This window comes from Equus caballus, chromosome 16 (assembly GCF_041296265.1).
Source record: "Equus caballus isolate H_3958 breed thoroughbred chromosome 16, TB-T2T, whole genome shotgun sequence".
In the NCBI taxonomy this organism is placed as follows: Eukaryota; Metazoa; Chordata; class Mammalia; order Perissodactyla; family Equidae; genus Equus; species Equus caballus.
In genome coordinates, this window is record NC_091699.1 from 81,517,415 (window position 1) to 81,532,246 (window position 14,832).

The following is a 14,832-nucleotide window of genomic DNA, read 5'->3' on the forward strand; positions in this document are numbered from 1 at the left end:
ATGGAGAAGCAGCTCCTGTGCGTACTGCCTCAGGCCTGCCTATTACCCAGTCAGGAGAGTTCTCCCGCCAACAGCTTCTCTCCAGCTCTCTTCAGGTTTGAATCAGGATTTGTGTAAAGGCCTAATTTGCTCAGAATACCTAATGCAAAGATGGCAAACAGATTTCATGTTGTTCATTAACCCTGACTGATTGGAAGTGGCTGCCTGGAGTGCTGATCAATTAGCAAAGACTGTCAGGGATGTGTGTGTGCACGAATGCGAGTGTGCACACACACGTGAGTGTCTATGTGTGTATAGGGGCTGTGGGATTCATGTCAGATATTTGCCATCATTGATTTAAGGTGCTCATTAATTCTTTCTAGAACTGGCTGCCACATTTACACCCTGAATTCTTTGCCCTGGAATGTTTTCCTGCAGTAGCTGAGCATCAGGAAACTTCAGCTGAAGCGTTTGTAATTTCAAAAACCCCCTTAAATAGCCCCTGGATAGGTGTTCAACAGAGATGTGCTGTGGTTTCTGCCCAGGGTGTAGTAGTTAGCTTTAGCGCAGGAAGTGGTGAGCTCTGACATCCCAGAAACAGCAAGCTGGATGGTGACAGCGACAGCCCAGCTCTGAAGAACCCTCATCAGGTACTGCCGGCCACAGTGAAAGCCCCGCTCAGCAGCTCTAGTGATGAGATGACAACTGAGCGTGCCAGGGCTCAGGGCTGAGACCACTGGGGCACCAGGCGGGGTGTGTGACGGAGGGCGTCTCTTGCAGCCCTGAATGACCTCCGCTTCCCCTGGGCTCTCAAAAACGCAGGGCCACTCACGATTCCTTCTGCAGAATGGAGCTCCTCAGGGATGTCCCAGGTCTGGAAACATGACAGTTTACTCTAGGGCATGCACGATCAAAGAGGGCAGAGTGTCTCCATGAGGATAAGAGCGGAGGATGACCCGGCAGGATGAAGCCTCAAAAGGAAACTGGCTCCTCACGAATGACTTTCTGGGTGAAGTCACGGGGGTCCAGTGACCACTCTGCTCTCTTTCAGCCCACACACCCATTACAGATTAATCTCCTGAAGCCCCCTTCCCCATGAGGTCCAAGACTCCAATCATCTTTTTGGCAACACGTGCATGAAGTCTACCATTGATGATGAGGTGAGGAGGAGGGGAAAAAGCAAAACCATTCTGGCTGACAAGTTCTGACTGAAATCTTGGATTTCTTGTTGGGGGAGGTATGGAAGGTATTCCACCCTATTTGGCCCCCCTAGATTGGTCCCTGCCCCGTGTGGAAGGAGGTGGTATGATGGAGTAGCTAAGCACTGGCTCTGGAAGTGCACACACATTGGTTTAACTTCCAGACCTGGCACATGCTAGTTGTGTAACTTCAGGCAAGTTACTAAAACCTCTCTGGGCCCCCATTTCCCCGTCTGTAAAATGGGGATAACCAACCACACAGGTGGTTGTGGGGATTAAATGAAGTGAACCACAAAAGGGGCTTAGGTCAATGACTGGCCCACACCAAGTGTCCCCCCTGTGGCACCGTTATTACTGTGATATAAAGAATTTCCGAGAAAGCTTCTTGGGGACTTGTGTGGTCCTTAGAACCGAGCTCATGAATTTCAAGGCTCATTGGATGAGAAGGAAAATGGCACATGGAATAACAATGTCCCTGGTCACTATTGTCTAAAGTAGTAGGCATGTGGTCGCTCGGCACTGGCCCCAGCCTCAACAGAGCCAAATCTGAATTCTTCACATTCCTTCTCCAAACTGCTCCTCCTGCATCTCCCCGTCTCCATCCTCAGGCCCAAACCTTAACTCCTCTCTTTCCCTTATGCCCTAGAGCTGCGCCATGGGAAAACCTCTCTTGCCTGCATTATCATGATGCCTCCTAAGTGGTCTTCTTGCTTCCAACCTCGCCTTCTTCTGTTTACTCTCCACCAACTGGAGGCTGTCACATCTAAAACCATGTCTAAAACCATAACGTTTTCCAATCACACTCAGAACAGAAGCCAGCATACAGGCCCTGCAAGACCTGCCCTGTGTCCTCTCTGACTCATCTCTACTACCCCCACCTCACCCACGCCCCTCCAGCCACAGTGGCTCCCTCCTCCCTGAACAGGCCAGCAATGCTCCTGCCTGGGGCCCTCTCCCCGGTGCTCCCTCTGCTGGAAGCTCTTCCCTAGATGTCCACCTGGCTTGCTCCCTCATCTCCTCCTTTACTCAGATGTCACCTTCTCGGGGAGCCTTTCTCAACTACTCTATTTTAAATTGTCCCCCATGGTAGGCTGAACAACGGCCCTTAAAGATATCCATGTCCTAACCCCAGGAACCGGTGACTGTCACCTTATATAGCAAAGGGGACTTTGCAGAAGTGATTAAGAATCTCCAGATAGGAAGATCATCCTGGATTATCTGGGTGGGTCCAATGTAATCACAAGGATGCTTATAAAAGAAAGGCAGAGGGAGATCTGACTACTTATATGGGGAGAAGACAATGTGAGAATGCAAGCAGAGACTGGAGTGATGCCCTGCCTCACCACCTGCTAGTGCCTCTCCGCGGGATGCTGGCTTAGCCCGTCTTTCAGACAGCAGTTCCCCGAGAGGCCCCGAATGTTCCAGGGCCTCCAGAGATGTTCTATTTCCAGGAGCCACCACTGCTCCCTGGACGTGATTAGACAATTTCTGTACAGCTTAGGACATCAGCGCTGAGAGCAACCGTGGGGAAACTTAGGGCCAAGCCTCTGAGAACTTGCAGACACCAGGCTTTGAGTCTTTAGTGCAGAGCAAGAAACCACAGCAGGGGCGAGGGGAGTGCGGAGTGGGGGGTGGGGGTCTCTAACCTGGCCTCACCTCCAGCTGTAGCTGTGAAGCCCTCCTGTCTCTACCCCACCGTATTCTCAGATCTGATCAACTGCACAGTCACCACGGTGAGGCCCTCACCTGCCCTCCCAGAGCCCCCAGAACCTGTCCCGGCAAAGTGAGGATTCCCAGGAAGGGCCCTCTCACTCCCCACTGCTGAGTTAAACCCCTCCCTGGGTGGAAGGCCCTGGAAGGCTGAGTGGTGGGAGCAGAGGCGAGGGAACCACCATGACTCAGAAGAAGGGAAGGCTTGGACACCATGAGCCGGCAGGAGGAGGCCGGGTTCTGGGGGCTGTGGAAGCAGAGCTGTGTGAAAGTTAACAGCTGAGGCCTTGCTGGTGGTTGGGGAGGTCAGACTGCCCCAGCTCTGCCTCCTGCTGGCCATGTGATCTTGGACACAGGACAACCTTTCCAAGCCTCAGTTTACTCAGGTGTAAAATGAGAATAGTAAGAGTACCAATGATAGGATTGTTGTGAAGTTCAATTTACACGAGAATAATCATGTGAATGGCCTGGCAGGGTGCCTGGCACATGGTTAGCACTCAATAAATGTCAGCCATAGTGATGACAACAAGGGTGTGATGATTACTCCAGTGGGATCTGCGGCCCAAGGACTTTATTCCTCGATCCCACAACACTATGCGGCCTCTCACTGCTTCCCATGGGATGGGGGAGAGGGAAAGGGGGCTCCAACATCCACCGGCAGAGAGGACCCTGCTCCCTGCAGTTGGCACTCTGTACTGGCCGTCTCTGGCTCACAGCAGCCGGAGGAGAGGTCACGGGCAGTGTCAAATCCCTTACCTTGGTTGTCGTAGGAAGTGATGATCTGGGTCTGCTGAGGATGCTGCTTCTCTGCCAGGTTTCCTATTTAAGGAAGACAGAGAGACCGGCAGTGACTACTGGGATCACAGTGGAATTTTCCCTGGGCAGAGCAGAGAGCTGTGTGTGTCTGCAAAGAAAGGCAGGCCCTTTCTTTCAAAGAAAGGGTGGTGGCCAAGCTCCTCCCAGGCCTGGCCCAAATGCATGCACACCCCCATGGCGTGCACACCCCCACAGTGTGCACACCCCCATGGCATGCACATCCCCACGACATGCACACCCACATGGCATGCGCACCCGTGAATCAGCACACTGACACACCTGAATGCAGAGGCAAATGCCTGGGAGCCCGTGTACACACACCCTCATACCTCTCAGCGGTGCCAGCATGGGCTGGGTTTCTTCCCAAGAAGCTGAGGAAGTGTCCTGTGGGCTAGGTAACCACAACTCCTGACTTCAGTGTCGCCAGGCACAGTTCCCACCGTGCACAGGGATGCCCCGCTGATCTTCCCACCTTTCTGTGCAGCGGGCTGGAGGGCCCTATCCCGATTATACAGCTGAAGAGCCTGCAGCTTGGACTGGTCACCTTTTTGTCAGGGAGGGTCAGACCTGGGACTTGAACTTCAAGTCTCTTGACTCCTAGCTCAGCCTGCTGCCTCCCCCTGAGAAGATTGAGCGGGTAGCCTTCCTGGTTCAGCTTGACAAACATTTGCATGGCAGCCCCATGCGAAAGCTCTCTCTGCACACTAGCGATAGGTATGTCCCCAGGACACAGAGCTGTCCTCAGAGCCTAGTGCAGGCAGGCTGCTGTGGAGAGATGCCCAGTTCCTGCGATGGGCATGAAGGGGAACCTGCAGGCTTACCTGCCCCTCCTACAGGAGGCACCACCTTTCCTGCATCTCTCCCTTCACAGCTACTGCAGTAGCCTGCCCTCGCTGAGACTGCCCTCGAGCCTCTGCTTCAGAGGGGCTCGGGGAGGGGCTGGGGAAGGGCCAGGGTCATGGCAGCAGGAGGTTCCCACGCCACTATCACCCTGGCCTGCCATATTCTCCCCTGGCCACCTGCTGGTCTGCAGAAAGGCTGCCACTGGAATTGACCACTGGGACCTGTGCCTGAGCCTGGAAACAAGCACGCCTCTGGGGTGCTGGCCTAACCAGGCTCCATTCAGATGACATGCCCTGTATACCCGACCAGATCTGCCACTCAGTGCTTCCCACTCAGTTCCCAGTGGGCTGGACTTAGGATCCACCTGGCAGGGTCCTGCCCTGGAGAAGCCTGCCTGCTCCAGCCTTCTCCTACAAGCAGGCCCAGCCAGGCCCCTCAGCCCCCCAGGGCATGTTGGTCAGTCGGCTGAGGGCCAGGTCCACTGCGTGCGCCAACCCAGGGTGATGTGGTATGCTGGGTTGGAGCTCCAGGCCAGACTCAGGCGAGGACAGGGAGGCCACCTCCTGCGGGCACAGCTGGCTGCAACTCTGCTCCACTGGCCGAGGGAGGAAACAGGATCTGGGAAGGGAATCCTCAAGGAGGGTGATTGGCTGGCGTAGCTGCTCTGGGGTATTTATAGTCAGGGCTGCACAATTGGTTTCCCTGTAGCTGTAGGGTGTCACTCCCTTTGCTGCTAGGCAGACTTCAGCCAGGACCAAGGAAAGCAGCCAATCACAGCAGGGAAGGCCTGTTGCTGGGCAAGCTAGTTGGGGTTGCTCGGCCCAAACACCTGCTGCTTGGAAAAGTCTGGAGCACTCCAGGCTCCCCCTCCCTGCCAACGCCCAGGACCAAGGAGTGCATAGGCAGCAAGAGGGGGGACATGTGCCCTTTTGGATCAACCCCACATTCAGCCACATTTGTGCACACTCCACCAGCACAAGCCGTCAGCTGCTTCCTTGTCAGATGAGAGCCATCCAGTTTCCAGGGCCGGGCTGCCTGCAGGTAACCAGGGCTGGGGGCCTTGGGCACCAGCAAGGCGAGCATGTACCCAGAATCCCGCCATCAGAAAACACAAAGAGAAGCTGTAATCTTAATTTCTGCGTGCATGCAAACATGCCATTCGAAAAATGAATAAAATTTTACTTTAAATTACATCTATGGGTGGAGTGGTGGACCCATCAACTTTTCCAGGCTCACAGTCTCTGTAGAGCCCCTCTCCAGCCCTGCATTTACCCGAAACTCTCTGTTCTCAGGTAGTTTTGCAAGAACTACTTTAATCACCCTCTTTATCGGCTGCACATTGCACTAAGACTCACTTCATGTCTTCTAGAATAGTCTTGTGTGTCCTGTAATAGTTACCCTGTCCCTTTGTGTTTTGTTGTATTTTTCTAACTTTCCCCCAAACCAGAACCTTAAAGATGGCAAAAATAGGATGAACTCAGTGTGTTTCTATCCTCTTCTGATGTAATAACATGCCTAAGAAGCCACAAGATGGATGTCAGACAACTCAGGCAGGAAGGAGAGCCGCCACCAATGAAGATGCTGCGTCTCTCTCCTCCCATTTCAGCCTGCTCCCCCACTCACCCACTCGCACCCTGGCCCAGCACGCCTGCCTGCATGGGCTGCTGTGCATCTCTGTGGCTGATTCGTCTCTGGAGGCCTGATTCTTAGTATAATTCTCACCAGCCCACAGCAGAGCTTTGCTGACTGCGGCCAGGGCTGGTGCATCTACTATCTGAGGGCCCTGACAGCAAGGTTAAGGAAGCTGTTCTGCCCATGGATGCCCGTCAGCTGGGACTCAGAGGGGTGGTCCTCAGGGGGGTGTCTTGAGGATGACTGGTCCCCATGCACAAGGCAAAGGACACACCTTGGCAAGCTCTTCACTTTCAGGGTGTCAAGACTCGACTGTAGTGAATGGCCACCCCCCTGAGGGCAGGGATTCCTGACTGTCTTGTCACTGTTTCATCCCCAACAATCAGAATCCTGCCCAGCACAGAGTAAGCACTGTAGACCTTTATTGAGGGAATGAATGAATGAATGTACTTTGGAACGTCATCCTTCCCGTTTGTTACTGTCAGAAGGATGGCCGAGCTTGTTCAGTTGTGGTCCTGTTTCCCCTTCTCTGGAAGGTCATAGAGGTGGTTCCTTCACCCTGGCATGAAGTGATTCAGTCCTCCGATCTGGGGCGTGACTGAGCCCCCTACTGGGCCCTGGGATTGCAGATCTGATTCTTATTAGAACCCTCATGGGCCCACGGTGCGGTGTCACTGATGTTTGCTCCTGGAGGCTGAGCTAGAGACTCTCTGGTGGGCACAGAATAAGGGCCAGCACGGTCAGTCCACACATAGCGTGCCCAGAGAGCTCTCAGCCTGCAGGGCAAAAGACACCTGGCACTAGTGAGAGGAGGCTTTGGAAGCTGACTTCTCTCAGATCTTATTGTATTCTCCGTCCCGGGCCAGCAGGGAGCTACAGAACCCTTGACTGGCATCTCCCCAGGCCTCGAGTAATACCGTCCCCAGGCAGGCTGCTGTCCTCTCTCCTGGGAAAAATTTTCAAAAGATGGATGCCCGCATGGTGTGAGCAGCCCCGCCTCCCGCAGGAACACACCCAAATCTCACCCACCCAAATGACGCAAGTCCTTCCCTACAGCTCAGCCAGCAAACAGTTGGGTGCTCAAGCTTCCGGCATTGCTCCCCCAGCAACAGCCTCAAGGACCTGATGCCAGGGAAGACTTTCCAGGGTCACAGTGGCCCCAGAGGCCTGGATGAGTCACAAGCAGCCACTTTCTGGGTGGTTAGATGTCTAGAGCCAGTCTTCAAACACGTGACCCAATCCTTCCAGTCCTCCTCCAATGAGCTGAATTCCAGAGATTGAAAGGAAAATGAAATGAAAAGAGAGAATTTACCATGCAGCTCGTTCCCTTCTAATTTCTGCCATCTCCGGAGTCCGTTTCCAATGCCCTGGAGCCCTGAGAAACAACAAGGACTGGCGTGAGTCTCTGTGGAGAAGAGACTCAGGCCAAGGGAATGAAGACCTGGTGGCAAAGGGTTAAAGGGAGGCTGGTGGAGCCTGGCTCTCTCTGGATCCGAGGGAGGCTGCCTGTGAATGAGATGCAGTTGGGGGAATGAACCCTTAACATTTAAAACGTTTTTAAAAAATACTAAATCAGTAGTTTTCAAGGGTGGTGGGGTCGGTTATTAGGATCATCCAGGGAGATTTTCCACAATACAGGTCCCATTTTTCACTCTCACATCTCCACTGCATAAACGTGGAAGTATTATTGTAGAAGACACTTGCCATTCATTTTGCCTGCCTATTTCTGTATGTGGGGAATCTTCCACTTTTAAGATTCTTGATGTGGGGTGGGGGTGGGCAAAGACTGCCTATCCGAATGGGAACTGAAAGTGATAGCTACCCCCTATCCCAGCCTCCCTTGCAGCTAGAGCATGGACATGTGTGGCCCATGCATGGCCAATCAGAAGCACCCGTATCCAACTCTGTCTTGGGACCTGGTGATGCCACAGTGAAGGGGATGGAAGCTCTCTCTCTCTCCCTGGTGGCGGCTGGAAGTGGTGGCTGCAAGGTCGAGTTCCCAGCCCAGAACTGGCATACATTCTGGTAGCGTGAGCAGCTGCAATAAAATCAAGTTCCTGGCATGGAAGGAGCATCTAGTGCTCCTTGGTGGAAGTGAAGGTTTCCTCACCAGACGAGCTCTGCTGTGCAACTAATGGCACTGCTCCTAGAAGCTCAGCCTCAAGCCTGGTTCTCCAGCCCTTTTAGCCACTCAGAGGCCTCTGTCGCTTTCTGACACCCTTCTTTTCTGCAGAGTCCTCCACAGTCAGTGTCTGGGGCTTCCCACTCGAAACCCTCACTGACACACTGATGGAGTGGAATGCACATGTCACATCGACTTTGGGGATAAAACTTAAGACCTTGAAGCTCTTTCAGACTCGGTGCAGGCAGCTTAGGCTACCTCCTCCATGGCCAGGGAAATACGCGACAGGAGTTGAGGGCTTCCAGGCCCGTTTTTGAAAAGTTCTGCTCTAAGGGACTGGCTAGGAAAATGCTAGGGCCCCAGAGGAAAGGGGAGAGGGCACCTGCTGGCCTTGCAGCCCACATGCCTGTGCACACACTCCTTGCCTCCTTGTTCCTCTGACTCTTCTCTGCCACAAGGACACAGCAGAAGAGCCACTTGGCCACATCTTCACTCAGTCCTCTGTATAGTGACAGTATCTGAGCTTCACTCTTTTCTGATGTGGAGCTCAGGCCCTTCTTTGCAGAAGCAAGGAAGATTCACTCCCCAGCCGAGGACCTGGGGCGGGGAGGAGACAGGAGGAGACGCCTGGAGGTGGGTGTGGGTGAGTTTTGGATTTGTGCACCATCAGTCAACAGAAGGCCTTGGAACAAGCTAGTTTTGTTCAGTGTTTCCCCTCCTCCGGTCATGTCCCAAGCAGTGGGCCTGCAAGCTGGCATAGCCAGGGGTCTCCTGGACATCACCACTACCCAGACAGCCCTGGAGGCCACGCACTGTCCCTCTTCTCTGCTCCAGCGCAGAACTGTCTGTGAATAAGTGACACAGGTCTCCCCAGTGACGTAGTGTTTAGGAGAAATGTCCGTCAAGAAAATACGTGGAGAAAAATATCAGCAGAAAAGGCTCAGCAAGCAGGGGTCTTCTTTCCCTGAGTCACGGTCATGAGTGTGAAGTGCGTTGGTCTGGAGCCATGAAGGTTTTGTGCTAGGCGTTGGATACTTCTCGGAGCCGTCCTGATCCCTGGCATTTCTGGGGCTTCTCTGTGTTCTTCGCCCTCCCTTTCTAGTGTTAGAGCCGTTCAGAGAGACGTGGTCAGAGGCGGAGAGGGAGGTGGGGCTCGTGGGCTGACCCAGAGCTGGGCCTCATGAGGGCCCTCTGGCCTTGCCACACACTGGGGAGGCCATCTGGACAGCGTGCGTGTAGCAGGAGCAGCCTCATTTCTATCAAGGAGCCAATGGCCTCTGCCAATTTCCTTATTAAATACCCTGGGCAGGCCATTTTCCCTTCTCCAGGAGCACTTCTGAGAACTACAGAACCAACTAACCTAAACAACACCTGGCCCTCAAATCCCTCCTGAGACTGGAGTGCCTCTCAATGTGCTCAGCTCTCCAGAATCTATTCTTTCTCCTGCCTGACTCCCCAGAGGTCACCAGGAGCTATGCGGCAGCTCCAGCCTGTGTGGTTCATGGGGGCAAAGCCATTCCTGGCACCATTGCTCCAGTGGGGCAGGTGGAAGGTAGATGTTCAGTGTGCACAGGGGCTCTGGGGAAAGAGGAGCCTGGAGCAGACTCCAAGGAGCTCTGCAGCTGGAGGGGAGGAGGGAGGCAGAAGTGTGTGGGCTGTCAAGCATCACTCCCAAAGAACTGGTGCACGTCAGCCTGATGCATAGGCACACCAGGCTTGGCCTGGGTTCCCGAGAGCTTCTTCATAGACCCAGGAGGTTCGAAGACGTTTGAGGGGGCTTATTTAACCTCTGCTATCATCCGTCTGTACTCTCTTCACATGTCCTCTCCTCTGGAGAATACAGATGCCTGGGTCCTACTTTCCACCATCGCTCCATAAATGGTCACTGTATATATATAGTCTCCCCTTCCCCAGAAAGTCTGAAGGACAGGTAAAATGACTAGATAAGGTGGGGAGAGCAGATTTCAAGCTTACCCCTGTCCAAGGCTGTGTGCCTTTTACATCTTTTACGCCTTCTACAGGAGGAGGCTGGGAGAGGGCTCAAGAAAGGGGAAACTGAGGCTGAGTTGTGCAAGGACACTAAGGGAGCTCCCCATTTCGAAGTCCAACTCAGCACACAGATTCCCCTGGGTCCCCTGTGCCCTGCACTGTGCCGTGTGGGGAGCAGGACTCGGCCACCCAGGGGTCAGTCCTGAGGCTCTGGCCCCCTTTCTCTAGGGCGTCTTCCAACCCTGATCTGCACCCTTCAGAGTCTGGAAGGAAACTGGCTGCCCGGGGTGACAGAAGCACCCACAGGCCTGCACAGGGAGTCAACCCGGGGCAATCACGCGGCTGCGCGTTGCCACGGGACGCCAGAGCCACAGCGCGGAGGCGCAGGCAGCCATGGGGAGAGGGTCGGTCTCGCTGACCTCGTTCGGGGGCGCGTGGGGCGCCCCCCGGCGGGCAGGCCCTGGGGCGAGGAGGCCGAGGTGCCCGGGGGTCCAGGGGCCCATGCCGGGCGCGCTTTACCTCCTCTGCGCTGGAGCAGCGCGCCCGGGTCCGCCTGCCGGTCCGAGTGCGCGCCCTGCGCGGCCCGCCGCTTCTCCGAGTGCACGATCAGCAGCATGTCGATGGACACGGAGTTGCTGTCCTTCTTCAGCTCCATGGTGCCGCCTCGCTCCGCGCCGGCGCGCCGCTGCCGCTCGTGAGGCTGCTGCGCTGCAAATGGCCCCGTGCGCGCCGCTGGCCGGCGCGGGAGACGGCGAGGGCGCGGGAGAGGGCGCTCCCCCGCCGCCGGGCCGCTGGGCGCCGCGTTTCGCTGACTCTGCCAAACACGCCATTAGAGCCCGCCTGGGAGGGCGCTACCCTAATGAAGCGGCTCTAAGTCACCTTTGAAAGGAAATCCCCGGGCCGAGCCCGACCTGCACCCAGGTCGCAGCCGGCAGGGGCCGCCCGCTCCAGAGCCTCCTGCCCGCGCCCCTGGCCTCCTACCCTGTGCGCTTGAAGCGCTCGTCCCGGCTGCAGGGCTGCCGGGCGCTGCCTCATCCCCGCCGTCTCCGCGGGGCTTCCCGAGAGGCCCGAAGCGGACCTCCTGAGAAGGCCACGGCAAATACAGAAATCGCTCAGCGCTGTCAACAGGGAGAGGCAGTTCAGGAAAAGCAAAAACAGCAAGGGGCTCAGACTGAATTGCAAGGGATGGAGAAGTTGGCCAAGTTTTGGCCTTGGCCCCACTCCTTCCCCAGGTGGGTTTTGGAGGTCGACGGCTCCCTCTGAAGAGGAACATGGGTGAGATGTTGGGGTCAGGACCTCCCCACCCCATTATGGCCCCACCAGAACCTGGAACATGCCCACTGGCGTCAACCTAACAGTTCTCTCTGGGCTGAAGTGAACGTCTTAACATCTCTGTTCCTTCCAGCAGCCTGGCTCTTGCTCATGAGGAGGGGAGACGGGGAGGGGGGAGGCTGGGTGCAGGGAGCAGCTTGCCCCTGCCATCAGGGAGCTGGACCTGACAGCCCATCTATTTTTAGCGGCCACAGCAGCAGGGCCTTTGGCTCTGGATCTCAGGAGTGTTTATAGAGGCATCTGCCTGGTAGCCCTTGGCACAGTGGGTCCACCTGGCTGGGGCCAGTGCCCTAACTTAAGTTTCCACCATTAATAAATACCATGCACGTGGAGGCCTTTGCTCTGGGACCCTCCTCACTGTGGACTGTAGTGACCTCACCTTGCAGCATGGCCCCTCTGCGCTCCCACCTTCCCCTGGGAGGCAGACTGTATGGCACAGGCCTGGGTTCCAGGCCCAGCTCTGACACTTGATGCCCATGTGACCTTGGATAAGCCATTTCCCCTCCGTTTTCTCACACTTATCATGGGCATCATACACATTCTCACAGGGCTGTTGTGAGAATGACGTGCGCATGAGGTGCCTGGCACATGGTAAGGAGCCTCCAAATGGTAGCTGTCATTCTTACTTCATTTTAAGGGTGAGGAAAGGGACAGGTGACAAGTCAGTGATGGAGCTGGGAGTCACACAGCTGCACCCTCAGACTCTGAAGATTTCCCCGCTGACTGTGGCTCACAGCTTGGTTGCCTACAGGCAACTGTAAAGGCCACCACCTCATTGCATCACCACTGTCCCCTCGCCCACTGGGCATCTGATGAAAGGAGAGGCCACTGGCTTCTAACAGGGTTGACTGGAGTCCCTAGAGAGCTGAGCTGCAGGACCAGTGGGGGTGGGTGACTCCCGAGGCAGGTTTCCTCATGCAGCGAGTCCTGTCCTGTCCTGTCTGCATGTGTGTGTGCGTACATGCACGCTCACTCTCTCTCTCACACATACATACATGCGAGCGTGCGCGCGCGCACACACACACACACACACACATACACACTGCTGGGAGGCTGGCTAAGCCTTGCTGCTCTCTTGATGGCTGGGGAAGTAAGAACTATGGATTATTCGAAGCTCCTGGGGTCTCCGAGGTTGCCCAGGCAGCTCTCTGGTCCCAGTGTCCCCTCACCTGACCTGGGACAGTGGGGCCTACCTCCTCCGAGGGTGCAGATCCCAACAGAAGCTCTTGTGCAGCACCTTTCATTCCTGAATGGGGCTGAGAGGGGGTACAGGAAGCTGAAGCCCCCTTACCTGACATTTGCGTTCCAACCCCCCACCCTTATTCCCCTGCTGGAGAGGAGCTTGCTCACCATGGCACTCCCTCCCAGAGCTGCATCTGGGGGAGAAGATGATGAGCTGGGAACGTGCCAGCCAGAGGTCCAGGAAGACAGTCTCAGGGCCTTCTGCCTCTCCAGGATGTCTGAAAACAAATCCTTTGGAGCGGGGCTTCTCATCCATGGTGCTATGGACATTTGGGCCAGAGAATTCTTTGTTATAGGGGGATGTCCTGTGCATTGTAGGCTATTTAGCAATATCCCTGGGGCCAGTCTACTAGATGCCAGTAGCTCCTCCTTCCAAGTTGTGGCAACCCAGAATGTCTCCAGGCATTGACATATGCTCCCTGGGGGACAAAATTGTAGTGAGAACATTGCTTTGGAGCAAACTCATGAAATAGGAGGCGTGTCATCTTGACTGCCGTGGGAGATGCTGCTGCTGCTCGATCCCGATGCTGCCCAGACCCTGGACCCACTCCCCAGAGGCTCCCACCCATGGTCCTCAGTCCAGCAGCTGGCTTCTTAGGGCCTGCAGAGCTGCTTGCTGCCAGGTGCAGGGGCAGAAAGATGAGATCGTTTCTTCGCTCCCCTCCTCTTCCTGTCCCTGGCCTCTGTTGACTCTTCCCTTCCTCCCTACTACTTGTTTTGGGCTGAGCGGGAGACACCATGGGAAGGTGGGAAGGTGATGTGGCTTAGAGCAGTGGAGATATCCAAATAGGAGAGGGGGAGCAGGAGAGAAGACTGAGGCTATGTGATCTCGTTCGGAGGATCCTTGTGCTCAAAACCCCCCTCCAGTTGATCCCACAACCAATGAGACAAAGAACAGACCCTCAGCCTGTGATTCCCACCCTGCATCCAGCTTCCTTCCACAGGCCCCTATCTTTCTCTTCCCTGCCACCCCACGCATGCTGCAGCCGCGCCATGCCCGCTATTCCCCAAACTCATCTGTCCTTTCTGCTTCTAGGCTTTGCTCAGACTACTAGCCCCTCCATCCTGCCACCATCTTGAACAACATGGGCTTCAAAGACCTCTATTCTGACCTAACTAATTAATCTACGTCCTTGTCTTAGGATCTGACAAACCAGGGGATATCTCCACTCTTGGGAAGAACTTTAATTATTTTAATCACAATGAATTGGAAATTTCAGGACACAAAAGACAGAGAGCAGTCAAAATAGCTGTGTTGTCATCTTTATCCTCCATCACATGTAACGCTCCGACACGTCCAGCTGTCACCCATGCTGCTTCATCCCTTTGTTTGATGGTGGGATTTCTCAGTTGTCTGAATGGTTCTGAGCCCTGAGCAGACTTTGCTGCCTTGGAGCTGGGGTGTGGGCCACAGGGGGAGGCTTGCTCCTGGCAGTCGAGACCCTCACCAGAGAGGGACGTATTGTGACTCACATTGTTGTATTTCCTCAGAAATGGTGGTTCCTCAGGGACCACCAGCCATAACTCTTTCACCTCCCTTGAGATCCCAGGAGGCACGTTTCTGTCTTCTCTATAGCAGGTGATGTGTAGACATGACTTGCTTTTCTCCGTTAGTGCAATGAGGAGTGCACGCAGGGGCACACAGAGAGTGGGGCCACATGGTGAGGAGCAACAGACAAGGCCTAGTCTGTTAATTCCCTTGCTTCCCTTGAGATGGGCAAACCGTGACACGGGGGCCAGACCGCTTTCCCAGAAACCTTTTCCACAGCTGGTGTAGGCTTCTCGTGGTGTCTTGACCAACCTTGGCTCACCTCCACTCCTGAGTCTTTGTTATTGCTGTCACTTCTTCTTGCTGCCCACCTGAACAGCAATGCCTGTCATTATTAGTGGGAACTGGACACCAAGGACTGGTCATGAGGGCAGGACTGGTGGTTACCATGGGCACGATCAAAACCATTGCCACTGGAG

The 14,832-nt window shown here is 55.1% G+C and overlaps 1 protein-coding gene across 3 annotated transcripts in view; it reads right to left on the reverse strand.

Moving 5' to 3' along the window:
* Nucleotides 1-11,340, reverse strand: part of KY (kyphoscoliosis peptidase) — a 43,801-nt gene extending 32,461 nt beyond the window's left edge. The window contains exons 1-3 of one of the 3 annotated variants that reach the window (XM_001498469.5): nt 10,810-11,340; nt 7,492-7,554; nt 3,645-3,707 (exon numbers count right to left, since the gene is read on the reverse strand). In XM_001498469.5, coding sequence (XP_001498519.2) covers nt 3,645-3,707; nt 7,492-7,554; nt 10,810-10,945 — 262 coding nt within the window. In that variant the 5' untranslated portion in view covers nt 10,946-11,340. Of the gene's footprint in view, nt 1-3,644; nt 3,708-4,033; nt 6,890-7,491; nt 7,555-10,809 lie in introns of those variants that run through there. The other 2 variants (XM_070239095.1, XM_023620965.2) reach the window with 2 other exon arrangements.
* Between the last annotated feature and the right edge of the window lie 3,492 nt (nt 11,341-14,832).